The sequence below is a fragment of the Taurulus bubalis genome (assembly GCF_910589615.1).
Source record: "Taurulus bubalis genome assembly, chromosome: 17".
NCBI lineage: Eukaryota > Metazoa > Chordata > Actinopteri > Perciformes > Cottidae > Taurulus > Taurulus bubalis.
In genome coordinates this window covers 8691468-8718341 of record NC_136605.1, presented here as the reverse complement: position 1 = coordinate 8718341, position 26874 = coordinate 8691468, and the positions used below count along the sequence as shown (strand labels likewise).

The window sequence follows — 26874 nt, the reverse complement described above, 5'->3', positions numbered from 1 at the left end:
AGGCATAATGCTGTCAATCAACTCTTCATCTCACCCGAGGGACCACAACACGGCGGTGCAGTCCTCCCTGACCCCAAAGCAGCTGCAGGACTTCACCCGTCAGACTGAGGGCCCATTCCAGGTTTATTTCTCAAAGACCTGAGAGGCAACTACCCAGCGCGTGTCTGCACAGCCAGCGAGTATATCTGAGTGAGGCTGGTACCCCACATCGCCGGTGAGGTGGGAACTGAAATGTGTATGTGTGTACATGTGCCACTATTGTCAGCAGATTTTATTGTCTGTTTAGCTCACCAAAGTGCCACCAAAGGATCGAGTTCCGATCTTTGGACAAATTGCAAGGAAACCACACGCTTTAGATTTTTAGAAACTTCAGAGTGACGTTTCCCCTCGGCTTCTCCATGTTGCCCAGCTCGAATGGATGGATGCCGTTTCCCCTTTGCTCGCAACTGGAAACAATTCTTTTGATTCCATGATTTTACAAAGTGAAGATCTTGATCTAAAGTCTTGACCCTCTCTTCTGTGTTCAGACAGGGAAAACGTGGCAGACGTCACGAGTTACAAAACATTTGTATTCTTTGCTGAACACTAACAAATATTATAAGAAAGCCGACCTGGCATGTGTGAAAGAGTATCATCTAAAAATTCTGAATGGAGGTACCTGCGCGCGCGTGTGCATGTGCGTGTGTGTGTGTGTGCGTGTGTGTGCACGTGTGTGCGTGTGTGCGTGCATGCTCCAAATAACTCCCTAATCCAGTACCATAGTAAACAAGCAGAGCGCTGTGGGTTGATAATCAAGCGCTCGAGAAGATCCAGACCACCAGAATCTGTTCCCCGTCAGTCAAAGACAAAACCTGGACTCCCTCCCAAGCTTGTAACCAGTCAGCGGACAGAGTTCACCGTGGGTCCTCTGAACTACAGTTTAAGTACGCGAGTGCGCATTCGTGTACACCGCGTCCTGCAAATCCAAACAGAACCAGCAGTGTTTTTGTTTCTTTCCATGAGCCTACCCACATTGAAATTGAACCTTTTCTAGGATAAACTTAGCAGCGTCCCTTGTTTCGGTCGGTCGGGTTGAAAAGTTCTCTCCGAGCTGAGTGCGCCTATTGTGTGGCTTGTTGAGTGCGATGTGTGTGCCAGTAGTGGCCCCCACGTCGAGGGAGCATGCAGCCGCCGCAGACGGAGGAAAACAGGCAGCAGCAGCAGCATCAGGTCGTGCTGCTCTTTGTTGAGAAAGCTTTTGTTGTTTCCAGGGACAGAATAAATAGCAGCGCTTAACCAAAGGCATTTGCCTCCCTCGCTGCTATGAATGCACTACTATGAGAAACATATTACCAGCGGTTTCCAGTGTTTCTGGAAATTCTCTCCCCTCTCTTTCTGTTTTTCACTTTGCTGGGACACGTGAAAGAAAGAAATCTCCATTGTTTGTCCCGGTCAACATCGAGTCAGCGCACATTTTCAGCCACGGCCTTTGATTCGTCATGGTTGGTCGTCCCATTGCCGTAGCGCCGTGCTAATTAGAGACAGACTCTCAGGTAACTGTGAGGATCCATTTCTACGAGCCAGCCGCTGATATCCATCAGCATCAAGAGGCCGAAGCTCTTGCACTTATTGCGGGATTTATGCGGATCTTAAAGGTCTTAAAGGTCAACGCTGGAATGTAGCAGGAGTGAAAAAGATTTTATTGGCGATACATTGTGCCATCGAGATCTGGCTACAGTGAAACATTTGCTCAGACTACACACACACACACACACACACTTTTTTGAGTTGTCTGACATCAGTGTACTCTCTCTCCGCAGTATAATCAGGAACATGAGCGTAAAGGAATTTCCCCATCGTGTAAGGTGCGAGGGGAACTACTTCTGACAAACCTTCTGAGAGAGATCTAGGGGTAGCGAGATTGAGAGAGACACGGAGAGAGAAAAACAAGACTGGGGAGGCAGAGAGAGACGAGCAGAGCAGGAGGTCAGGCGGATGGAGAGAGAGGAACGCTACGAGGAGCTGGGAAGACTTCATTTAGGTTCTCGTGACGGGCCCTAGGAAATGAGGATGGGCTGCCAGTGTCTCTGCATCTAATCTAATCAAATGTTCTAAACAAGTTAGAAAAAAGACAGATGGGTTCCAGTTCAGGTGTCATGAAAGGGTCGGACTGATTGCCATTTGTCATAAAGTGACATGTTCTCTTCGTCCAGTCAGATATAGCAAAACAAATATTTGAGTATGATGAAGAAAAGTGCTTTCCATAAACAAATGTGGGATTCCAGTCACAGTACCGTTTTCCGTAGCGTGTTCCTCGGCTGTCGGTGGCACATAGATGGGAAAAGCCACAGGGGAAAATGTCACGCTGCTGTCAAACAATCTTTGGTTATATAACGGATGGTTTTGACCAATACAGTGTTGAATGTAGCCCTTCCAGCTTCCCAAGAGGTTGACATTTTGAAATCCCAGCTCTGGATTTTCACAAACCTCCGGGGATGAATGCGTCATGGCCGGAGGCGCTGACAGACCGGCCTGTGGGATGAAACGCCTGCTGAGTGCCTACAGCAAAAACATCTTACAGCAGACTTCAGACATCCAGGTTTCCTATAGTGCACGGAAATGTTATCTGTTTTGACTGTTGTTACACAGACTCAAGGGAGACAAATGGATCTGACAAAGTCATGTGCCTCACTGGGTTGTTTAAAAGCAGGATCGGTTGCCCGATAACCCTCAGAAACCATTAAGCGGCCTCTTAGCTTCAATCCTCGGAGATTGTTGACAGCAGGTTATCTGGATGTCACAGTCAGCTTTTTGACTACTCTTTGTATTTATTTGGATCTGTAGGAGCCAAGTGCTCTTTTACAGCACATCTGTCTCAAATCATCCTCTAATGGTCACCTTGAATATCAAAGTCACATCGAGTGAACCTGAGAGTCCTTCTGAGAAACAGGCACTTCAACCACTTCAATAACTTTGTGTGTGTGTGTGTGTGTGTGTGTGTGTGTGTGTGTGTGTGTGTGTGTGTGTGTGTTTGTTTGCTGGGAACAATACCACCTACCTCTGAGAAAACAAACCCCATAAGAAGGGAAGAGAGGCATAAAGGACGAGGTCTGAAAAAGGAAGGAGGCCAGTTGTGAACATTTTTGGCATTCCTCAGCTCCATGCGGCAGCGGGACTTTCTTTAGGGGAAGTAGTCGGTCCAAGAGTAACCTTCTCCTCTTTGGCCACAGCAGAGCTGACCTGGCTCAGAGAGAAAGAGCACATTAAAGCAAGAATTCAGGATATTGGCGGGCAGGGATGTTGTTTAACCTGACCCGGGTAAACAAGCGTTAGCGTGCGCGCATGAGAGAGAAAGAGACTTAACTACAGTGGAAAGCTTTACTCTTGTGTTCCTCTTCACAGGATGCTGGCATTTCCTGTTCAGAGGGTCTGCTGGATATTTATGGAGGACTGGGCTGAGAGAAGGACTATTTTCTTTATGATGCTCTGTTTCTCTAAATAGACTCACTGAGGGGAAAAGCAGGCGCTTCATGTCATCTGGTCCACACGTGGGTAAAGTGTTTTGGTGTGAGATCTGCTTTTTCTTACAAGATAAGCAGGTGAACTATCAACACTGACAGAAACACTGACAACATGTGATGAGTTGATACAAAAGATTACAAAAAAGATAATGCAAAATATGAAGGGTCACACGATTTTTCTAATTTCTGGATTTTTATCATGAAATACTAGTTATATATATTATTATAAAAATAATACTAGAGTTATACCAAGTTATAACTAGTACTAGCCTCTAGAAATTATTCAACTGAAACAATCCAAGCATGGGATATTGATATTTGGTCAAATTACTTATGCTTACTTTCATATTTGCAACGTGGGATGGGAGGTTTAAAGAAGACACTTTTAAAGATTAAAACAAACTTGTGAACCTAAGGAAACTCAGGTTTGTTTGCATTGTTAAATACCAGAGAGTACAATTAAAGTACATACTGCACATGAATACTGCAATCCATCAGACATCCACTGATAATGTAGACCTGCTAATGCAAAACTAATCAGAATTGGCTGCACGAGGACAATGTTATCTAACATGTATATCTTTATCATTTGGGTTTATGAAAAAAAAAGATATTGTTGAAAATATTCCTTTGAGTTTGCATGAAACTCTGTATGAAAACATATTGGAAGGCAATTCCTAATCTCTTTAATTCACTATTTTCCATCCGTAAAGCGTGGAAGGATTTTGCTGTATTCCTTTTGTTAGCAAGAATGAACTAAACAATCCCAATGTCCTCACTCACAGACTTTATGGCGCGTTCCCAATAAGTCCTCGAGGGTTCAGGGCCGTCCTGTCAAATCAGACGGTCGGCCATTTAAAAGGTGCAATGTGTAGGATTCGTCAGCATCTAGTGGAGACGTTGCAGATTGCAACTGAAACTTCTCACATGTACCCAGCGTGTAGGAGAAGTACAGTGGATGGTAAAAAACACTGAAAATGGGAATGGCCAGTGTTTAGTTTGTCCCTTCTGCTGTAGAAACATGGCAGCCAGCTCTGTAAAGAGGATTCTGTCCATGTGAAGATATTAACGGCTCATTCTAATGCCGTGTTCACACCAAAACAGTTGCGAAATATTCGCGCGTCCAGATTGCATGTTAAGTCAATGCACAGCCGCGTTAGGTTGCGGAAAAGTGAATTTTTCGCCGGGCGTCGCGATAGAAGCGAAACGGCGTCGTAACGCCGCTTTTTCGCTGGCGTTCAAATATTTCAACTCCAGCGAATTATTCGCATGACGCGGAGTTGCGAAAGCCAATCAGCGTTGAGAAGCTCCGCCCGGCATCACCGCCGTTACTGAATGAAACTGCTGGTCCGCTGAAGGAGCGCTGGAAGCGGCTTCATTCAGACACTCGTCCTGGAGGAGTCGGAGCTGTGTGTGACTACGGATAATGTTATGAACCCAGACACGGGGGTGGTTGATGTTCCGACGTGTGTGGGACTTCCTCAACAAGTATAAAGCAGAACTAGTGGTTATTTACCTGGTGGATGAAGGAAATAGTAAATGTTTTCAAGACACAGAGATAAGCCCCGCCCCCTTTCCCCAGCGATGGTTGCGAAAAAACGGATTAACCACACAGAGCGAATTTTTCACCTGCGGCGCGATATAGGCGAAGTGGCGTTGCGAAAATTCGCAACTGTTTTGGTGTGAACACGGCATAAGGTAACAGCAACACAACGATTCTTATATCTGCATGACCTCAACAACAACGCTAGCTAGCAGCTTTGAAACTGTTCTGAGGCACAGCTGACTGCTTAGTTTGGTGGATTTGATGCGGGTGTCAGACGTTTTGAAGATATTTAGAAGGACAAGAGGAAAAGATGAGACATCCTGAGACATCCTCTGGGTAGGAAAATGTCATGGCAATCCATCCAGCAGTTGTTAATATATTTTAGGCTAAATGGTAGACTGTCATCCCTCAAGCCAAAGTTGATGTTGTTTTCCAAATCTAAAATCATAATTTTTTCACTTTTGTAGTTTGGATGTTACTGTAATTGATCCCTTAAATTCAATCAGAAAATATTGAGCTAAGTTAACTGGTTGGAAAATAAAGTAATGCTGCTAGTTGTAAATGTAATGTTTGCTATAATAATAATGAAAACAATCACACACACACAAGCATCAGAGTTTGATACCAAATGCACCTGTATTGTTATTCACATGTACATTTGTTCATTTTGACATAGCGTCCACAAGGACAAGTGCAAACCTGCCTGAAAACAGGAATAAGTAAAAGTTTACATACAAAATCAGAAATGATATAATGATGTTAACATTCATATGTAAAAAAAAAAACATCAATTATTTTACAGATTCATCTTAATACTAACCCACAATATACATTTCAGTACTTTTGAGAAATTCCTTTCCGATTTCTCTGCTCCCGAGCATTTGAAGGCAAACGTCACATATTTATACAAATCTTCAGTTGACCACAGTCACAATTTCAACCCCTGCATCCTCTTTCCAAGACTGATGTTTTAACAACATGAAGAGCTTGAAATCTTGTGGCAACCTTGCAGTTAAGTAAGAAAAGAAAAAAAAAGTGCAACTTGTGCAATAGCCAACAAAACAATACAAATGCAAAACTGTAATATTAACACAGAAGTGAGGTGGAAAAAAAAAGAAGTGGCACTTTGTGAATGAAGGTAATGTGACAAAAACAGTAGATTGTGGAAAATGATTCATATGTACAGTACATTGTGTGACAGCTGACGGTGCTTGAATAGCCTTTGGTTTCTTACTATAACATATCCAATAACAAAATAAAAAGTGCTGCAGATTGTCCTTAAAAAAAGAAGAAAAAAAAAAGAATGCTACTCTTTCCAAACTCAGACATTGATGTGGCTTTGTGTCTTTTTTAAAAGGGGGTGAAGTGGCATGACAAACACACATAAATAAACATGTAAAACAGTGGAGCAGTCCGTTGCTTTAATTCTTTAGTTAAGTACAACCATGTGTTAAAACCCTTTAAATCCTTCAACAAAACTCATCCCAGAAGGTATGTCTGGGCCAGTCGAAGCATAACGTGTTTTGATGAGAGCACACAGTGAGTGAAGTCATTTCCCAAGGCCGCCTCCTCGCTGGAACCCAGTTCAGGAGGCTAATTGGGTAAAAAGAGAAACCAGTGTGCGTGCAGGGGTGAACTCGCCACAGTGTTGAGCCGAGCCCCGTCACCTTAAAGGCAGCAGTGCAGTCCTGCGTCTTTTCTCTCACCCGTTTCCTCCTGCATCTTTATTCCTCTCACATTCATGCCGTACGATCATAAATCAGCACGGAGAAGCGAGTACGATTCAAAACACATGCGGAGGTATTAAGACGACACACAGAGCCCAGCTCACAGACATCACAGCAGTAGAAGCAGCCGGTAACAGGCGCACAGCATCCATATAGCGCGGCCCTGAGACAGACCAAGAAGCTGCGGCAGGCTCACTGGTTTTCAGCGTCCGCTCCGGCGAAGTTGGACTTCGCTCGTTCTCTCTCTCTCTCTCTCTCTCTCTCTCCACCTGCGAAACGCCGTTCAGCAGATCAGCTCCTGCTTTATCTCCGGCCGCGTGGGGAAGGGCGGCTCGCTGAAGGAGAAGGCGTCGCGGCCCGTCTTCAGCCCGCCCTGGCCCGGGCACGCCAGGTACGACCCGATCGGGTCCAGCTCGGGGGAGGGAGCCGGGCTCTCGGGTTCCGACTCCGACTGGCTCGTCTCCGGCTCGTCCACGGAGGAGGCCGACCTGGTGTGGAGGTGCGGGTGGGAGTGGGGATGGGCGAGCGAGTTCAGCCAGGGGTGGTTGAGGCATTCTTCCGCCGTGGCTCTCTTCCTGTACACACAAACACAATAACACTGCGGATGAGTCGGAAATTCCCGAAGAGTTTACATAACCGACGGATCGCCTGGATGTTCCGATTCACTCAATCTGCTCTCTCGCAGACGTCGGCCATATTACTTTTCAACATTTGGCTTGGAAAACCACAAAGAAAACCACTTTTTGCGCTCAAGTTTTTTCCCCCTCCATCTCCCACCGGTTACTCAATCACTGAGGAATCTTCTACTTTTTCCAACGCCACCCAGTAATCTACTGCAATTAAACGATACCGACTGGAGATTATGGCTCTGGATGCGAGACAGAGGCTGCTGCTACTTTTCATCAACAAATTGTGGCGACAACGGACTCAGTGTCGCAGCCCTCAATCAGAATTAGGGTGAGAGCTGAGTTATTCAGAAGTATGGTGACAAGGCTTCCCTTGAAAAATCACCCGAGTTTAACTATTCTTTCATCAACATGTTGACTCAATGTCAGTGGCCTAAAAAGTCTTTTTTTTTTTTTAAATGAGGTGAGTTTACAACCACTGTCTGCAAAAAAGGAAACCAAGTGACGCAAATCTTGTTACCACATACACTAATTTTGACGCATTCGGATGTACTTCCGTGCCGGTGTGAACCTGACTCACATCCTAGGTGATTAGATCAGCTCAAAGTGATGCTGACGGAAACTTTTGAGTTTTAGCTATAATCAGATCGTCTGATCATATCTTCAAGTTCACAGTAAAGCGGCTCACCTGGGGTTTTTCACCAACAAGGCAGTGATGAAGTCAACAGCCAGGGATGAGATCCCCTCGAACGTGTCCTGCGAGTAGTCGACGTTGACTTGGGAGATGTTTAGGAATGTCTCCTGCTTGTCGTCACCCAGGAAGGGCGACTCGCCCGTCAGCATGACGTAGGTCAGGACCCCGATACTCCTGGCAGATGGGGAGGAAGCAAAGGAAGGAAGTTATGAGGCAGTTTGTCATAATGATGGTGACTGAATCGGTTGGGACTCATTTGTCTGTCTTCCCACTGTGCTGCGGTCAGTCATTAACCATCTGCCATGTAGAAGGAAGCAAAGAGGATCTTGTGGTCAAAGGTCTTGACTTGTCTATTGCACATTCGGGAGGTGATGTCAACGTCTTTAAGTCTTTATTCTCAGACGCAAAACTGACTAAAGTGGTGTAAATGAGTGGAAATAGTCACATTAACTACAGTAGCACACTTACCACATGTCTGTCGCAGTGCTAATGGGTTCATAGTTCAGGATCTCTGGTGCTGCAAGAGAAACACATGGCCCCAATTAGTCTTGATAAATGGCGCTCACGTAAAAAAAAAAAAAGACACAGGGGATGCTGGGTATTTTAAGGTCTGAGAGCAGGACTCACCAACATACTCGGGGGTACCCAGGATCTCCCTGACCTCTGTGATGTTGTCCATGCGTCTGGACAAGCCAAAGTCCACAATGCGAATGTCCCCCAGAGGCCTGGCACTGGTCAGCAAGATGTTCTGAGGCTGGAGGACGCACACACACCAGTTTAGACAGAGGTACGTTACATAATGACGTCTGAGGTCATTAACTACATGGCAGTGCAAATGAGTCAACGCAGTTGAGGCAAGTGGTTCCAAGAGGATTTGGGGTTTTTGGGGCTCGTCAGTCTGCTCCTCTGAGATCATCCTCTAAGCCAATTAGATGAGATGAGGAACAGGTAGGATACCAGTGCCAGACACTGGCATGGCTCAATGGTTTGTGAGAGTACTGGAGTGTATACGTGCGACTGTTTTTAAATTCTGGGTCAGAACTGGCTTTGAAAAAGGAGTTGTATGACATGTTTTGAGAAACCAGATACTTGGTTAATTTGCGAGATGCGATGTAGAAAGAAAACCTCAATGACGGCTGCCTCGTACCCCAGGGGGCTTTAAAGGAAAACACGATAGCTCCGTCAGGTTCCTTTACCGACTGATTCCTCGTGGGAACGGGGTCGTGACACAGTGGACGAGTTGTGGTTGCGTAACAGAAATCACATCTCCGCCCGGCTGCCACCCGAGGGGAACAGACTGCCCTATATTGTCAGATGATATTTCAGCGTACTCACTTTCAGATCCAGATGCACCACATTGTTCCGATGCAGGAAGGCCACTCCCGCCAGGATCTGCTTGGCCAGCCGGATCACATCATTCTCCGTGAAGGCCTCGTCGTTGTCGGCGACACATTGGTTAAAGATTTCGCCACCGGCGGCGCTGGAAGGAAAGCACAGGAAGGGAAAACTGAGAAAACTAAACAAGGAGAGGATGGGAAGAAAAAGGAGATATGCAGCCCCCCAGTAGAGTTTAGTTTGGCTTACTTTCATTTTTGATTCTTCACTTGATCTTGTTATAATAAATTGCACCTTAAACTGTAGATACACACCCTTCCTCTCAGTTTGAGTCACACAAGCTCAAAATAGCAAATTCCAACTCGTCCCATTGGTATATTTTTGTAAACAAACCCAAAGTCATTTCCAGTTTCTTTAAAATTACGCAACACCCCGTCTCCTCATTAGTGTACTTTGGCTTGGAGGATCCAAGTCCATCCACATATTGCATGAGAGTCCAACGTGAATCAATATCAATTTCACAGTTCCTACATGTAACTTTCCATTAGCAGGAATGTTCCTGGAGATAAGAATGGTCATATCAGCTTACAGCTGCTGCAGATAAGCCTACACAGCCTGAACAACTTCAGGTTAACTCACTAAATCAAACCAGGGGAAACAGAAGCAAACACTGGATAACTGAACAAAACATTTTCTTAAAAAGTGGAAAGGAGCTATAAAGCTATAAATTATCCACAGAAGCTGGCAGAGGAGTTGTGTCAAGCTGGTAACTAGATACTGTGTCAGCCTGCATAGTTATCACAGTTTTTTTTTTTGGTGTGTGCGTGTGTGTAGACAACCCAATGGTAACTTCTCAGATTTCTGTGGAAGGCATAGTCCTGCCTGGTCTTGCCGCGCTTGTGTAACAAAGTTAAGTAAAGTGGAGACATGCTGGACTTACGTTGGATGCTCCATCAGTCAGATCAATGCCTGAAGCTGACAGCGCACCCTCAACAACTCGGACCATGTGTGGGGGATTTAGATGGCACACATGCTTTTTATCTTCAGAGGAAATTTTTTGTGACCGGGCCCTGGGCACGACTGTTACATAACCAGCCCCTCTACTACTATATCCTCAGCTGTGAAAATAGCACTCATGTTTTGGGGGATTTTAAGGATATCCGTCATTGGTCCATATAATCTCTCTCTTTTTTTGTTGTTGTTGCTCCCAGCACAGATTACTTGACCTGCTGCAAACATGAGAGCAGAGGAGACAGACACATGTAAATGAAATGCAAGCAAGTCTGGTAAGTGTTTTCATTTAGGAGAGGAAATGAGGAAGTAAAAACAACCCTGTCTCTTGGTGTTATATTGCACTTGAACTTGCATCTGTCAACTTAACCTGAACATTGAACTATCGCCGTACCCGTCCGACCAATTAATTGCTTGACATGACAAAGTTCTTTAATTCTTCGTTAAGCTGTCAACAGAGCGCCCAAGAGGATTTAAAATCTCGATAAAGGCCATCTTGTTGTAATTCAACAGACTGCACACATTCTGGGCAAGCACTTAGGAATGATCGGATACTTCCCCTGAAGTCTGAATACTGTCTCCGCTCTCCTTCCAAGAGAGGTAATGTACACACTGCTTCAGTGGAGATAGAGGGAGACGGCCTGCCCTGCACACGGAGGAGCTGAACAACCATTTGAAGGCTCGACCTGGGAACATATGAAGCTTTTCTCCATTTCAAAACAGTGAACTAAGTCAAAACCCCTTCTTGGCTGACATTTGTGCAGTACACTTTCCTTTAAAAGCAGGAAACAAAAGACTGTGCTTTATGGATCACGGCCACTAGTGATGAATTCTCCAGAAAAGCTACCGTGCACACAAAAAAGAAAAATTGTGATGCACCTTCATTTTTTCATCAAAGTGACCATCTCTCAAACTAGTCATTATGCTGGGGTTTTCTCTGGTACTGACGCACACTGGAGCTCTCAAGATGATTAGAATTCAACTTCTAGCTTCCATTTCTCTGACATTATACCAAGGATGTGGTTGCGGCTACAAGAAGAGTGCGCGTGTATGCGTGTGTGCAAAACAACACTATATACTCGAGCGGTGGTGTGTGCTACTTTTGGTAGCCACAAGAAAATGGAAAATGGTTTGCAATTCTTGAAACTCATGTTGAGGTTAGACAGTTTGAAGATGCAGCTTTTTTGAGGCCAATGGTCTCGCTGTAGTGTCACTGCAGCTTTTATATAGAGAAAAAAAAAAGCATTAGCTGGCGTTAAAAAAAAAAACGTCGGTCTTTAAGTTTTAAAATATTGTGCATGTGCGAGCTGCTTAATCTGAAATGCTCAAAGAGAGCAGCTTCACTTGGAAGCAAGAGAGGAACTGTGGCCCGGTGCCGACTGAGCTCCTGCTGTGTTTTCACTGCAGGCATGCAGGGGTGAACTGTGGTGCTACTTCCCCTTTCACACTTCAGTCAGAGGTCAAACACATCCCCCCCCCCCACAGAGAGACCTTTGTTCTGAGGAGGCATTCCATGTCTGGGATTGGGATGACTACCGAGGACCGGGGAGGGGAGGGGAGGGGAGGGCTTCCTGCCCGAGCGGCGAGCAGTTCAGGAGCGGGGTCATGAGGACGTGGTGCAGGCGTAATTGCCCTGCGTTATCTCCCTGTAATGAGGCGAGCGAGGTAATTAAGATGCTAAGTGGCCTCTCCAAATCCTAATTAGAGGCCGTCATTAGAGTGGCCAGAGAACACTTACTGGATATGCATCACGTCAGTTAACACCCGACCACAACAGCCCAGAGCCAGACAGCCGGATGACCTTGCCGGATCACTGAACCGTCACTGAACTTCACCTGCTTTTTGAGTCTAGAGTGCCGAGCAGTGCGTCTGAGGGCTGTACCCGACTCATTTGTAGCTCGGTAGTTTGAGCTCAGTTTCTTTTTTTCGGCGCAGTTCTGCCACATTTGGTATTTAAAGCGACGGTTCCTGACAGCCATTTTGCATAACAAGAAACCGAGATGCTGAGGCTACGGTAGGACGAGCAACTCACCGCAGAGAGAGAGAGAGAGAGAGAGAGAGAGAGAGAGAGAGAGAGAGAGAGAGAGAGAGAGAGAGAGAGAGAGAGAATTTCCATTTAAGGCTAGAGTCATGTCACAAAAGCGCTATGCATTTCACACACGTGCGTGTGTGTGTGTGTGGGTTTTCAGTTTTTTCTTTTCTTTGAGGTGAGAATGATTTGCAGCTGTGCCCTCAGCAACCAGCACATAACTCAAAGCGAGAGAGGTTTTTTTTCTTCTTTCTCACAGAGCAGACAGATTGAGATAAAAGCTGACAATTCATATGAAAACACCAACGCAGTGACATTCTCGTCACGCCTGTTCAGTAGAAATGAACAGATATATTTGGGAGTTTTCGAGAAGCCAGTTTGGAAATCGCTCAGGCATGTTGTATGGGGAAAGGAGGATGATTTTAAAATACTTTCATGGTTCTATCCCCTGTTTTAAGTGAGGAAAGTTTAAAAGGCCCTTCAAATGGGTGGCGCTCAAGAGTTTGAACAAACTTTGGAGTGACAGCTGCTCAAATGTTTTTTTTTCATAGTGAATGTTTGTGTTGACCATATAATGTCTTACCACTCCAGAACGAGGATGATTTCGGCGTTGGTTTCGTAGACCTCGTACAGCGCCACCACATAGGGGTTCGCCATGGCCGACTCCAGCACGGCGATCTCGTTCAAGATGTCCAGGCGGCAGTCCTCGCCCTTCCGTCGCTTTCGGAGGAACTTGGCAGCGCACTGCTTCCCCGTTGCCTTCTCAATGCACTTTTTTACCACCGCAAACTTTCCCCTGGGAGAAGAAAGAGGGGAGAGAGAGCGAGAGAGTCAGTCGAGAGGCGGAATAATCGCAACCACTTTACTGGCTTTTCAAATATATTTGGTTTGGAGATTCTGTTCTTATCCCTTCCCAAGTAGCCAACGGGAACGCTGGATTAAATGTAGGTCATTGAAACTGCAGCGCATGAAGGGCTAAAATTACTGCACATACTCATGACAGTTAAACTGCAGTGAGGTGGAACCTAGATTACATTGAGGAAAAGCCCGCCCGCCGGCCACGAGTGCAACACTGTAGGCGAGGTTAAAAGACCAGTACACAGATAAGAAGGTCCGCAGGCATCATTTGAAATCGTGCTACGGAGCACTGATATGCTCAGCTGTGGATGCGTCGTTAGAGATTTTCACGTTTCTCCTCCTCTTCCTCCAGCCTTCAGGCGGGGCTGACAGGAGGCAGATAAGGCCACCGACTAGCGGGCAGGGCCGTGATAAGGCTCGGGTCAAGCAAAAGCATAAGAGATCAAACGGCTCGGTTGCTGGACGTATACATATACACGCATATACATTGATGGATGCATCGGAGGTATAAAGGGGTCAGCCGTGGGTGTGGGCAGGATGTCCGATGTGTGCAGAATTGCCTCGTCGTGTCAAGCCGACCACAATCGCCAGCCGTCCCTCCCAGGCTGATAATGAGGCCTCGTCCACTTCCCTTTCTTCACAGCTGACAGCAGCAGGGACAAATGGGATTGTGTTGACACCTCCGCCCAGACCCTCGGCCAGAGCCTGCTACTCCTTTGACAATCGCACAAAAGCTGACCAGTCGGCTGATACAGCAGCAGCCCCCCCCCCCCCAGGACCACCCACCAGACCGGTGCTGGGTTGGCCAGGCAGGGGGTCACTGCTGCTACAGTCAGGCTGGAGCCTCGGCAGCAGGCTAAAATGGACACCGGAACCTCAACGACTATGTCCAACGAACATCTCAGTGTTAAAAGTGGGCCGCACGTTACAAATACGCTGCCGGGGGCTGAGGAAAAGATGACTGTGAAGGGAATCTCAATGAAGTGGCCAGGTCAGCATGGTGCCGGACATTTTCCCACACAGCGGGACTCCAAGCCTACTGTGCCGCTGCCGACCAAAAACAGCAACTGTTCTAGCCAGAGCCTGGTTGGGTTTTGGCTACCGCCCTGGCTGCTGTGAGGCCCGTTCCTCCTCCCCCCACCACAGTCTTGCAGAATGGCAACGACTCATTGTTCGGAGTGAAAAGGCAAAACTCGTCAGAGGCTTTTCATCCTTAATTAGCCAAGTTCAGAGCAGCTCTCGGTGGGCTGGGAACTACATATGGAGTGAAAAGGAATGATCGCTGGCCACGAAAAGGAGCAACAGGAGGCCTTTTTTTAAAAGGCTGACAAAAGGTCAGAGGTTACTGAACACGGCCATCTTCCAGCCGGCGACGTTCACACTCCGCCACGTCACTGGGCAGAGTCACTGAATCATAACGTCACAGTGCTTTCATGTATTATCCTACACATCGAGCTTGCTTTTTTGTTGTTCACACAGTTAGCTGTGTTCTCAAACACCCCGTCTGCCTCCACAGCCGTTCAAACAGCTCATTTGCAGGGTTGTCCTCGGTAAAAGTCGGAAACCAGTCTGTCGTCAATCATCAACTTTACTGGGCCACATTTAACTAACTCCCCGCCGCCACTGGAGATGGTGATAGTTTGATTGAGAAGTTGGTTTCCTGCGGAGTCTGCGTTTCGTCTCCCTCAGCGGGCCATTGACTCATGTCTGAAGCGCGATGAGAAACGACAGCCCTTGCAGCTCTCGTTTGCCGGTTTCACAGACAGACTGACACGCAACATGACTTCCTCTTTCTGCTTTGCAGTTAGCCGCAACAGGTTTTGCACACTGTTCTGCAGGGGACCACAAGTCACAATGCAGAGCGCGATGATGAAAAGGTTTTGGAAATGCAGACCAAATGAGTCTTATTGCTAAAGAAGGAATTCAACTGCGTCACCTACGAGCTGCTCTAATATGGGCAACACCCTCCGAATGTACAGACTGATCTGCCCGCATACATTCCTGCACTTAATGCGATTATGAGACCTGATCCCAGGATGTTGTTGGGTCGGACTCATGGGAAGAGGAGGATGAAGGGGTGAGAGGAGGAAGAGGGGGCGTTTAGAGGCTGCAGCTTCAAGTCAACCCCCCCATAGGTCCTGGCTGCTGTCCCAGGATGTCCCAGGGTGTCGGACAAGGGAAACTGGCTACTACCAACTGATTCTTTATCTAGATGTCCCATCACTCTGCAGAGCAGCGAACTTACAGTGAAAATTTGACTTATGGAGACAGATGCAGAATTGGCCCAAACGGCATTCAAACCCAAGAATTCATAATGCTTTCTGAGGAAAGTCATTATTATCTGGCATTGGGGGATTCCCCACTTAAATACGGCTAGAATGTGCACTGTTACTGGGATCCACACACATCATGCATTTGGCTGAAGAGAGACAGGAGAAAATGGTATATTTCAGGTTGGGGGAAGAAAAAAAAAAGCTATAGAAGGGCAGGTCTATAAACACAAGTTCTGATTTACACTAAAAATGCATACAATGTCTTGTGTTTTCAGACACCATTCCTTAACGGGCCTTGTTGTACTGTAGGTCTTGCCACTTTACCCTTGCGACCTCTACTGTGATATGACTCCAAATTGATACCGAAGTTCAGCTCAAGGCATTTGAGGAAGTTTACATTTTACCCACCACATACACTATAAACTATATACTAGATTACACAAGTGGGCATCGACAGACATTTCATTTGGCATTGTCTGGTGTTGTTTGTTAACGTGTTGCTTGTCTGTCGTGCACTGTGAACGTTGTCTGTTGTTGTCGTCTGTATGACTGTATGACAAATGAGTTTCCCCAGAGATTCTAATCTAAACAATAGCGCAGGATTGCTTGACATGAAAGAACAGTGTCTTCAACTCGTCTAACAGGACTCGTTGGGCTGCAGCATCTGCTCATTATGCCCCGTTTATTATTTCAATCTAAATTATCACAAAGTACGAACACTTTACACACAGGACGCATTACCGTTGCGCGTGCCAAAGCGTATCGGCTTCATGCGCTTTTTTTACCCGGGATGGAATGCGGGATTGGAAATGTCCAATTAACACACTTCCCATTAACCCGTACAGGGAGCAAATCTAATGTGATTACCAGCTTTGCACAAGCGCATTAAGATAGTGTAGCACATTCCAGGAGCGCACGAGCAAAGTCAGCACGCGGACCAGCGTTTCATCAGTGAACGATGGGAACAACAAACACGCTCACCTGCCCAGCTCTCTGCCCACCAGCTCGTAATTGGCTGTGAACGGGTCCGCTCGTATCCTCGTGCGGATCTGTGTCAGCATTCCCTTCTTGCTCATCTTTGCTGAATCTGGCATTGAAGTCGCGCTGAATTGATGTGAAACAAGCTTCATCCACCAAATATGACACAACAATAACGGGGTTCCTTCAAGTAAGAACTGTCATGGTAAAAGTGGCTTGTAGAGCCAACAGCAGTCAAAGAGATAATCCAGTGCGCGCGGTGCCCCAAAACAAGAGGATGATGCCCTGCGGGGAGTGCGGCACAGTCGGTGCGGTAAATTAGTTTGAGTGCTACTACACATTCCTGACAATAAACTGCTCGTCGGGGCCGGCCCCCCTCGCGATGACGCGGCGCAGTGGAGAGCCAATGAATGCGCTGAAGAGGAGGCGCAAGTCAGCTGGCAAGTGGTGCGTTCAAGTGACAGGAGCTTATCGGCGCAGGCACACAAACATAAACAAAGACTTTTATCATTAGTTTCAGTCGAATGGTTTTCATGTTGACTTAAACTAATACAATTATGGCAATCATTAAACATGACACACACAGACACACACGGAAACACACGCACAAACATTAATGTCAACATGAAGGAGGTCAAACTACTTTATCCCCTTTATAGTTCACTGCAGTATAATAGTTATGATGTCTCACTTTAGATGTGTGAGCCTTACAGGAAGACAAGTAGTTCACAGTTTATTGCAAGGTCCTATTAATAATTTATATAAATTAACCCCTTTTCTGTCTTTACTTCTAACTCCTTATTGTAGCCAAAATGTACTCCTAAAAGGAACGCAAAGGCAAAAGAAAACCCTGTTCATAATCAAACACAAACACGAGCACACATTTTAAACATGTTTGTCATCGTTGGCATTGTGTTTCCGTGCCGCTTGTATCTGGGCTTGGCTGCACTACAGGTGAGACTTTTTCTCACACTCAGTCCTGCTTGTTGTGAAGGAGTGTGATGCTGCCCTGGGGCTATGGGAGCGCTCTGCAAAGCCTGTGGGAGGGTTGTTGATCGGCTCATTGAACATGCGCTTCATTAAAGAAAAATTCAAAACATCTCATTAGACAGTTCATCAGCATTTGTGGCACTTATACAGATAGGAAGGGAGAGTACGGTGATGATCATCTGCAGGTGACTCAGAGGGGTGGTTCCTTTTTCTTTAATTAAATTTCACATTCGATTCACATCAGAAACAGAAAAGTCTCCATCACAAGTCACTCTGTAGGCAGGACAGAGAACATAAAGAGTGAGGAGCAGGGATTGGTATTTATGGCCCGCGGAGTTGCCGCTGACCTGGACTCCATTAGAAATGTGTCACCTAAGCTCCAGAGGCTTGCCGATGCTGAAGCTGTGAAACTGTGAAGCTGTTAGAGAGACGAGGCCCGGGGCTGACTCCGAGCGAAACAGAGCGCCCCACACACACACACACACACACACACACACACACAAACACACACACACACAAACACACCGGCCGAGAAAGGACCTGCTGGCGGAAGCTGTGGGTCTCTGCCTCAGATTAGGCCTGGCGTGAAGGAGACCATGTCAGTCAGCGTGCGACCTTCGCCTCCTTTGAAAGCATTGTTGTAACCCGTTGGCAGTGGGTAAATAAGCCAGACTGCCAGACTCATGCTGGACATCAGCCGTTGCCGTCTAGGTCGACAGCTCTCAGTTGTTTTCATTGCTGATTATGATTTAGAATAAACACAATAAGATGACTTCCTGAATTTCCATCGGCTATTTAAAAAGCTTTGTCCAGGGTCAACTCATTGTTTCAGCACTCTTGCCATCTTGGCCACATGCTTTTCCTGAAGGAGGGAGAGGCTCATACCAACCTGTACTCTTCATGTTTCTAAATGAGGACATGAGTGTGTGACATGAGTGTGTGTGCTGCCTCGAGGGAAGGGAAGGAGTGAAGAACAAGTAGGGATGACAGGTCCCTCTGTACTGCTTTTATGGCCCATGCTGATCACATTGCAAGTAGTGTATCACATGCCCTACATAGCCATCATCTTGCACACAGAGCAGGATTTGTCCAATCTTACCATACCAAAGCTAATTGTGTTGCCACAAACAGCAACTGATGTAAAAGAGACCTATTGAGAGGGGGGCATTCCTCAGGTGTGTCCCACATTTGTGTCCAGCGACAAGGTTACATAACCTGTTTCGCCTCCTCAAATTGTTACCTTAAGTTTCAGTGAGCCCACTACGAGGCCTTGACCCTCTTCCTCTGCCAGCCTTCCCATTAAAGCCGGGGTCAGAGTTCAGAGGAGCCACGTTAGTGAGGGAGCTCTACTCGGCCCCAGAGACCTAATGAAAACACATACCAGCGAATTAGCCTGCCAGCCGGCAGTTAGGCTAACATAAATATGAGAAGTTCAGCCGTGACCTGGGGAACGCAAACACACCGAGCCACTGGAACAAATAGGTCTTGTCATGACTCGGTCAGAAAACACGGCTCTCCCTGGGTCCGGTCCAAAAAAGTGTCCAAGATATGGATCTGATTGATGTGAAAGAGGGGTTTCGGTGGCTTTAACTAGGGTGCAGGGGTGTGCGTTAATGTCCGGCTGAGTTTGTATTTATGATTAGGAAGTGCAGAGACGTTCGTATGCTCTCGGTGATAAAGAAGAGACCGGGGTGAATGTACACTATTAAGCTCTCTTACGACTCCCTGAGGTAAATGTGTGCGAGAGACAGACAGTCTTTTGTCCACATTTTCAAAGATTTCTTTCTTTCCTTGTCGCCCTTGGGTGTGTAAAGAGAGAGAGAGAGAGAGAGAGGGAAAGAGAAGGGGTGGGGGTCTCATTATGTAAGTGTTTTTTCTTCCTTGACTTTGTGACAGTGTGCTGTTAAATGAGCTGCTGGTCCTTTATGAGTCTGCCTGGAGGCCCGTGCAGTTATGTTAAGATGTCCTACTCTGATAACATCCCAGACTGTTCCTTTCTGCTTGAAGGACCACAATGACCTGTTTCCACCCCTCACTTAGAGCATAGAGGACGTATGATTGAGGAAGCATGCCATCATCCGGCACCAGCAAGCGTCTGACTGATGAGTTGTGTCCCTGTTCTGTGATGTTTTGAGGGGAAACAGCGCTCCCCGATGAAATGTTTTTGAGTCCCTTTCCTAGGTTTCTCTCGCCCCGTCTCTGAAAGAGAGCCTGCTGACGGTAGGCAGCGTTCAGCAAACAGAGCAACGCTTCGTGAGAAGGAAAAAGCCATCAACCTTTCTTAGGAAATTCGCCTTGTTAACAAGACGACATCTGCACCATTGCAAAATGCTGAACCCTTTACAGAGCATGATTGCAAACTGTCTAAATTCTCTGTTTACGGTTCTTAGTTGTAAACGATTGTTTATGCAGAAAGAGGATTCCACGTAATGAATGGGTTCAGACTCAGCGGGCTACTTGGTAATCTCACCTCAGTCGATAAGTGTTCCCTGTCTTCTTTGGTTGTGCAATTTGTAATTAACAAGCAACTGATGCTTTGGCAAAAAAAGAAAGATCCATGTCTCTGCACCGGCAGACCCTAATTTGCTTGCGCAGATAGCGTGTATGTTGCCACTTACGGGGTTAGGGAAGGCTGACAGTCAGCCGATGTAATACATGATGTCATGCTTTCATTATCTCCATAAATCATTGGTGCAGTGGCGTAATGGTGGCGAGCCCAGGTCACACACTGGTGTGATCTTTAATCTGTTTGCGGTGACCTCAGTGTAAAGCAGCCTGAATGGAGCGGCAAAGGTCTGGCACCTCATAAAACTAAACAACCCAATAGCTCCGGTTGATTTAAATGCTAAACACACCCACCCACGTCTTAGCCCTTTCTCTCGCCTCTACGCTGCTGCTGGCATTTCGGCCGCATCAACTGATGTGGTGGAGACAAAAAGGACAAACATCTCCTCTGTGGCCTGATGGATCAGGGGGCTCCCAAAACGCTGGAGCTGGAAGTCATTCACCTCAGGATGACGTGCAGGGCTGACGCTCGAGCGGTATTTAAGGATAAGTTCCCTAATCCTTCTAGCAACTGAGAAAAACACTGAAGGAGGGATAAAAATAAGACATCAGAGTGGGCTCGAGATCTCATTGCCTTGTTTGTAATCTGAAGACAACACTTGGCAAACAGGCCGGGAGAGGGAAAGCGGTGTGTGGCCTCGTTGGGAATCCTCAATTTGGATTTCAGTTGTCGCAGTATTTTTTTTATGTGAAGTTGGCTTTAGTCAGAGCTTCTGATAGAACAGTCCCCACATGATGTTTAGTTGATGGTTATTTTTGATGTTTGAATAAAGATAAGATCAAACAAGTGGTGTTAGTCTTTTTTCTATTGTAATTTCAGCTCGAGTAACTCAACTGTGGGTCATATGAAAAAAAGAAGCTTAAGGAAAGAGAGACCAGATGGCAAGAAGGTAGCCGAGCAGCAACAATGCAAACTGACCAAAGACACAGGGAGCACATGAGTGCAATCCCAGTGTCCCCCCTAAGGCCTTAAACCCTGAACCCTCAGGGACTTACTGACGTCATCTGTTCAGTGGTTGAGAGTGAGAGGCTGTGATACTGATACTTTTTGACCGTCTTCCAGGCTCTTTCCTCACGAGATGAGGTCATTTAAAATAATCTACCTACTTGTTTTTGTCAAAGCAGCTTCAATAACAAAATACAAGTTGATGAATACATTTGTGTAATAAAGTCTCTGCTTGCATTCCTCTGATTTCATGTGCTTTTGTGTCCCACCTGTAATCATTAATGTTTCTGAGTACAATGTGCCATCCTCTTTGTTTCCCTTTTTTTTTATGTCTCCATGCATGGTTGCCCCGTGTTTAACAGCATATTGCAATGAGTTGTGGGTAATTCCCTTGGGCAAAGTCTGCATATAATGCTGATTTATAGAAAGGGTTCATAAAGGGCTCAAAATGTCTGCCAGAGAGCCCTCAAACACTCGATGATTTGACAGTGGGACAGAACTAAACCCTCATGGACTTTGTGGGAGCGTGTCTCAAAGTCTGAGTGTGGATTGGGATTGGGAGAGGAGGGTGATAACGAGGGACAGGTGACAGGGGTCTGATGAGCAACAGGTGAAACTCATCAGGACAATCACACAAGCGGCAAACACACAGGAACAGGAAGCAAAGGAGGATGAAATGAAAGGAGTATTTCAAACGAAACAAAGAATACATAACCTCAGAGTAGATCATGACAAATTGAGCGAGCGAACATGTTTTTCATCTCCTCATTTGTCAAACGTCTCCCTCCAGGTCAACATACATACATACATACATGCATGATGTACACCTCTGACTGCACGATGTGTAACAAATCGTCTAAAACCAACAGCCACGTTTTACACCACGGGTGCAACGATCAGCAATGGGAGAGGGGTCGGCCAGTCTGGGTGTTAATCAAATTTGAACGGCTGGTTTTGGTTCATCGCTCCTGACCAGAAAACCCAACGGGGGAAAAAATGACACGGCGTTCCAGATAAATGCACGGGAAAGCAACACGAGTTGGGAGCACAAACCATGCTGATTGCAGTGGAAATATTGAGTGTGAACTTGCACATCTTTTCTTTTGCCCACAAATATGAAATTGGCTTTTCTTTTTTACCAGTTTTTTTCTCTTCTTTTTCCGGCTCTGGTTGTAGCAACTGATTTGTTTTCTTCAAGCTCACACTGTGTGTGTTGCTGCAGAGCAGCAGCACAGGAAGTGAGAAGCGATGAAAGCTGCAGCTCTCAGGTAGAGGCAGCCGAGGAGACGCGTTGCCACATCCTGCCTCTTTTTTTTGGCAGCCCAGACCAGAGGAATGCACAAACTACAACGGAGCATTCACACGTCTGCTACACGCGTTGCATGTGAGGGCAGAGTGACTGTGGTAATAAGTGCTTATTTTCTCCAGGCGAAAAACAAACAAACAACAACAACCAAATGAACATGTCCAACGCATCTGAATGAATTTTAGTAAGGCTTGTGCGAGTTCTGCTGCAGCCATGCGGCGCTGTATGTTCACACGGGATAAAAAAAAAGTATGAGATCATCTTTTCATCTGTCTCCACAAAGTAGAGAATAGACGCGGCACGTCGTTGAGCTTCGTCTCGATGACTCCACGTGCAAGAACTCTCTGAGTAACTCATCAAAGCGTGTCTAGATTGGTCAAAATAGCTGCATGCAGATTTAGATACTGCACCACCCTAAATGCCATTGGGGTGTGGGCATTAACAGATGCAGCCAGGCTTAACCACAGGCAGGCAGACCAACTTAGAAAACTGAAAGGGCTTTCTCAGCTGTTGCCTCCGTCTCCGGTCTCCATCCCCCATCACAGCCACATCATTGTCTCATTAATCCCAACAACAGACAACATGAAGCCTTTCACAGCTCAATTCACTGTACGTGCTTCATGGTGACACAATACCAGCATTATTCAGATCATATCAGACGGGATTAAATGCAATTTGGGGAATTAAAAAAAAAGCTGACACACCGTCTTGGAACAGATGGAAAAAGTACCGGCCAATACGTGTCCTGCACCCGTGGCCATCCATCAAAAGCTTATCTGTGTGGGTCGGTTGCCAAAACAAATTAGTTGTTGTCTCAGTTGGCGCTTAATGACATGGGAAAATAAAGCTGTAAAACATAGCAATTGCGGCCTGACGGTAATAAACATGATTTCCCAGTAATCCCTGATACAAATGATGTGGGGTGTTTGCTTTTCGCTCCTTTCTGAGATGGTCAGATAAACCTAAACTAGCCTGGGATGGAAGAATATACTGTTGATGGCACACATGGGAAGGAGGGTAACAGAAGACGACGACATGCCAGTGGGTAGAAGGAGGACGAGAGAATGAAACAGAGGAAATGGGGAAGCAGAGAAATCCATTTGGAATGTCTGACTCAGGAGAGAAATGGAAAAAAAAATATTTTAATTGGCAGCTGAGTGCGGGCGGTAGGAGGAGGTGGAATGGTAAGAATTAAGAAACGGGGTCGCGTTAGTCCGGCAGACAGATACACCAGTGAGAAAAGAACGTGTCAAGAAAGCTCTACAAGTTGAAAAGAAGAATAAAGAGAAAAACAAGCACACACAAGATGAATGCCTGACTCTCATTTCACGCTGTTTGTTGTGGCGGGCTCTCGCCAAGGGAATTCCCTGATTATCTTTTAAAAGTGGGTTTGTTTCATGAAAGGAAATCTTCACCCACACAGACACACGATACCTCTGGGGAACCAAATGTTGACACATTATAAGTAAGCTGTGCTCCTGCTACTTGAATAAAATACTGTTTAGCTCTTAAACCTGCACCTTCTGTTAATGCGCGGTCGCTGCATTTGCATCACACCGGGTAACACAGCCCAGCGACTCCAGCAACAGCAGGTAGACGTGACCATATGTCATCTGAGGCGGGGGTCAAAGGTCGGCTCACTGCTAATGATTACCTGCTGAAGCGTGCCGCTTCGGTTTGTTTGCGTCGCCGTGGTGACAGTGCAACAAGCTGCGTTATCAACCCATGCCAGCTTTATCGTCAACCGGCCATGAGCTCAGAAATAAGTACGGTATTTAATATGAAACTATATAAAATCCACAATCACTTAATGACGTCAAATCCTATGAAGATTTGCCTTTCCTCGAGGATGATGTGTGCGTGGGAGGACGAGTTCGCTTGAGACCATAGCCAAGAGGATCTTTAAAGAGCCTTGGCCTTTTATCTGCCCCACCACAAGGCCACCGGGGAGAGCTTTGTGGTTTTGGGTTTAAGGGAAGGTCTCAACTTAAAATGAGGTGAAATATCCGGACAGGCCTCATAAAGAAATACAGGAACGGTCAAGATTTTGTGAGGCACAAACTGCACACAAGGTGCAGTACAGTTCTCATGAGCTGAAAGGTCTACAGGCTGGCATGAGACATCCCACTGTGTATTCATCGATGCTAATTGTACCAGTTCACTCTGGAGCCGGAGTTTAATGGCAGAGTGTGCTTCTGCATGTGTGTGATTGGCGTTTGACGGTTCCTGTGTATGTTTGCGTTGGTGTTTTGTGTTCAGAATCAGCGGGCAGCTTGCTCTGTCACCGTGTGGCCCTTTGTGACTCGCATGAGGAATGAGGTGACGGGAGGTGAGGGTCAAAGGTCAGACAGAGGGGATAACCTTCTCTTTTTTGCTGCAACTGTCACACTTCGTGGTCACTCTTTTATTCATGCTGTGAACAGGTGCACCGCGTAATAATGCCTTTTGTCTTTGTGCTTCAAAGAATAGTTTGACATTTTAGGAAAATACGCTTTTCTGGCCGAGAGTTAGATAAGAAGATTGTTCCACTCTTACATCTGTCCGCTAGAGCCAGAAGCCGGTTAGCTTAGCTTAGCACAAATGCTGGACACAGCCTGCCATCTGCTCAGGGCCAAGATGTAGAGGACATAAAACTTATAATTGTCATTATGAGGAAGTATGGGTGACTATTTGGCATCCTGCTGTTTCCCCTTGTTTCCAGACTGCCAGAAGCTGCTCTGGGTCAATAGGATCCTGATTTAAAAAATATGAATATATGTAAAAAGGGTGTTGCAAATTTGCATAGCTGCAGCGATGAACAGTTTTGATGTGAGTTCTTTGTAGCCCAGTATTTTGCATTTTCGTGTCATTTATTTGACATGCCCCTGGTGTGCAAAGGCCTTCACTCAGAATATTATCTGTTTAGAGATCTTTAAAAAACTTCCTTGAAGGTGGTTCACTATCTAGAAATAATAGGTGCAATATAAGATTTGACAATACAACAGAGCTGGACTGAACGAACAGCACACCAACAATTAATTTGTTGAGTACATTTCACAGCCCATTTGATAAAGAAATGTATTGTGTACAAGTAGTGCATTCTGTTTCAGTGGTACGAGAGGAAATGTGAGCTGGTCACCAAAATCACTGGGAATAACCCTCTGAATAAAGAACATATTTCTTGAAAATCTAGCCATAAAATGTTGATGTACCTATAGAGACTTGGACCAAAGTGCTGGTCATGGGGAAATTGTGTCCTGGCGCTGGTGGTAAAAGGTCCGGGGGTCCGCAAAATATAAGAATCATCCTCTGGGGACCATGCAGAACCAAAAATGTCTTATTCCGAAATATATTTACCATGGACAAAAGAGAACTTTAACACAGAAGGGAAAAAGTACACAAAAAATGGACTTGAGTTATACAAACAATAAAAGCTACATTTCCTTTGGTGAACTGGACTTGTTTATTTTCTACTTCCTTCAAAGCCTCAGAGAGGTGAAATAATGATGGCCCAGGAGCCTGCGTCTGTGATCCTGTGTTTTGTTCCCTTTAACACAAACAAATACTTATTCGGCCTCCGTAAATCAAGAGGCCACCTCCAGCACCCCACGATGAACTTATACGAGGATCCGGCAGCTCATTCGCTCCCATCGTTTTGCATTCTGTTCCCACTGTCTTCAGTTCTTTTGCTTTTACCCTGACGAGACCTCCCAAGGAGACACCTAGACTTAAGTGTGCACTCGTATGTGTGTGTTTCCACTGGCTTGGCACTCGAGGACCCAACGGCTATGACTTATAGCTCACGCTGACAGACAGTTATTCACGCGTCCCTTCAGGCCTCTCTGTTAAAACGGCCCTCTTCATCACAGCCCTCCGCTCTTCAGCTGATCCACAAATCAGACCAGCTGCCAATGAATCAAACATTACTTTACTCCGACGGTCTAATTTTCCACAGGAAGGAATGCGTTTCGCTCCCGTTTGCTCCTGTGAGGTTGAACCTGTGATACCTGTGTGAGAAGTAAAATGACTTTATCTTTGAATGATAAAGAGCTGGAGGGTGTCCAGCTTCCAGTGGCCTGCAGCTCTTTCCTCAGGCTGAATGGGAATAAAACACCCTCCATAGCCACGCTGAGGGCGTGTCCCCGCTTTGATGGGACACCGCCCCGGACTGGCCCTCCTCTAATTCTAAACCCTGAAACCCCACACTGAAGTCAAGAGCTGCCACCATCTGTTAGGTTTAAACTTCTCCCTGATCAATTCCAAGTGTTTGTCTGAGATTCATATTTTTTTGTGATACGTGTTGGGTTTATGATCTCATGTATTTGGTCAAAACGCCGACACATCTTTATCTTCATTGTAGTATTTATTATAGACAGGGCTTCTTGTGTTAACAGAGACTGAATCGCTCTTTTGTCCAACGTCCTCGTCTGTTGAGTTTGTTGAGGAGCGCACCATCGTCACTGTGGGATGGGATTATTCGCACAACCCTGAGCTCAGCGAGCATGTTTCTC

General features: G+C 46.1%; 1 protein-coding gene across 1 annotated transcript; it reads right to left on the bottom strand.

Annotated features, from left to right (window-relative positions):
- Positions 1 to 5657: 5657 nt before the first annotated feature.
- Positions 5658 to 16696, bottom strand: stk17al (serine/threonine kinase 17a like). Its single transcript, XM_079233242.1, has 7 exons — positions 16581 to 16696; positions 13052 to 13264; positions 9429 to 9573; positions 8721 to 8847; positions 8562 to 8610; positions 8088 to 8267; positions 5658 to 7348 (listed from the first exon to the last, which is right to left on the bottom strand). The coding sequence occupies exons 1-7, from the start codon at positions 16691 to 16693 to the stop codon at positions 7057 to 7059; spliced, it is 1119 nt and encodes a 372-aa protein (XP_079089368.1). The 5' UTR covers positions 16694 to 16696; the 3' UTR covers positions 5658 to 7056.
- Between the last annotated feature and the right edge of the window lie 10178 nt (positions 16697 to 26874).